General features: G+C 60.3%; 1 protein-coding gene across 1 annotated transcript in view; it reads left to right on the top strand.

The window, feature by feature from the left end:
• FOPNL (FGFR1OP N-terminal like) overlaps nt 1-1364 on the top strand; it is a 36233-nt gene extending 34869 nt beyond the window's left edge. The window contains exon 6 of the mRNA XM_006892720.1: nt 1187-1364. Coding sequence (XP_006892782.1) covers nt 1187-1364 — 178 coding nt within the window. The remainder of the gene's footprint in view (nt 1-1186) is intronic.
• The last annotated feature ends 260 nt before the right edge of the window (nt 1365-1624 follow it).

The following is a 1624-nucleotide window of genomic DNA, read 5'->3' on the forward strand; positions in this document are numbered from 1 at the left end:
CCCCGGCCTGGCGCGGGGCCAGCCCACCGCCTCGACTGCCTTTTATGGCCTGTGTGTGCGTGCGTGTGACAGCGATGGGGAGAAGATGGGAGCCAGGAGGGAGAGGGAGGCTGGGATCCCCAGCCTGGGACAGGGCGAGAGACAGTGGGAAAGACAGGGAGATGGAGGGAGACACGTGGGGGAGACAGAGATACAGAGAGAGGAGGCAGGGACCCAGAGACAGAGAACAGTGGGGAGACAGCGTTATTGTTGTTGTTAGGTGCCGTCGAGTCCTCATGAACAGGGAATTTGAGCCCCTATTACCCTGCGCCGTCCTCACACCTCCTGACACAGAAGAGTTCATTGCAGCAGTCACCGCATCAATCCACCGGGTCGAGGGGCTTCCTCTCCCGACCTTCCACCCTTCCAAGCATCATGGCCCCTATAGCGATAGGAATGGGCAATCAGGAGGGAGGAAGAGAGAGAGAGAGTGGCACAGATTGGGACTGGCACAGGGGAATAAAGTGGAATGAGAGGAAGACAGAGAAGGAAAGTGGGGATATTTCTCTCCCCACGCCCCTCATCCGTAGGTACTCCTGTGGATTGGAGCTGGGGACCAGTTGAAGCAAACCTGTAGGCGTCAGGAGCTCCCCCACATTCTCTTTGGATCCTGACAGGCACCAGTTGCAATTCACACGTTTGTCACCCCACCCCATCTCGTAGCTGCAAGGCTTGGAGGTTCAAGGAGAGGAAACGGCTTGGCCCGGGGCGGGGCAGCCTGCTGGGGGCTTGAAGGCACAGCGGGGGTTTTGTCTGTTAGTCCTGGTGTGAGTGGGTGGGTGGGGCTGGCTAGGGCGAGTGGAGAAAAGGAAAAACCTCCCCTCCCCGCACAATTCCCAGCAATCGAGGCCTCCTGCTCTGCCCTTTGCAAAGTTCACAAAATCCCCTTTCTGTAGACCATGCGCGCAGCTTGGGAAGCGGAGGAGCGGATGTTAGTTTCAAACCCACCACGTCCTCCCCATCCTTCTCCATCCCCGGGCGAGGTGAGGAAGAGGTTAAAGCCAGCGAGGCTGGAAGGACAGAAAAGAAATTCTCAAACATCCGGCTTTCTTTCTCTAGGGGCCTGGAGACCCAGTGCCTTTCCCGGGTCTGGGGTGGGACGCGCGCTCCGAGAGGCCCCAGGTGCCTGGGCTTTGGTGCCCCCTAGGCCCTGGGCAAAGGCGCGGAGCGGGCCTGCAGGGGGCGCTGTGGCGCAGCACCCGCCCGGTCCGCCCCCGCCGGGCCTCCCCTTTCCCACCCGCGGGCAGCTCCCCGGCTATATAGAGAGGCGTCCCCGCCAGCCCCGAGAATCGGACGCCCCAGCCTGGGAGGTGCGCCGGCTCTGAGCTCCCCACCGCTTCCTCGCCGCTCTTCCCCCAGTTAGAGATCTGTAAGTAGTGGTGGTCCTGGGAGAGCAGGTGTGTGTGTTTATTGGGGAGGCGGGAAGGTTGAAGACCCTAACAGCAGCTGGGGCAGGGGTGTGCAAAGAGGGGGGTCACTTTCTTCATCTCTCAGTGCCCCATCACCCCATTCTCCCCTAGCAACCAGTATCAACATGGGGGTGCTTGTTACACTGATGCGGTGTCCAACTTCATTGGAATTAAAC

This window comes from Elephantulus edwardii, unplaced genomic scaffold (assembly GCF_000299155.1).
Source record: "Elephantulus edwardii isolate Elephantulus edwardi_28Jun2011 unplaced genomic scaffold, EleEdw1.0 scaffold00117, whole genome shotgun sequence".
NCBI classification, from domain to species: domain Eukaryota; kingdom Metazoa; phylum Chordata; class Mammalia; order Macroscelidea; family Macroscelididae; genus Elephantulus; species Elephantulus edwardii.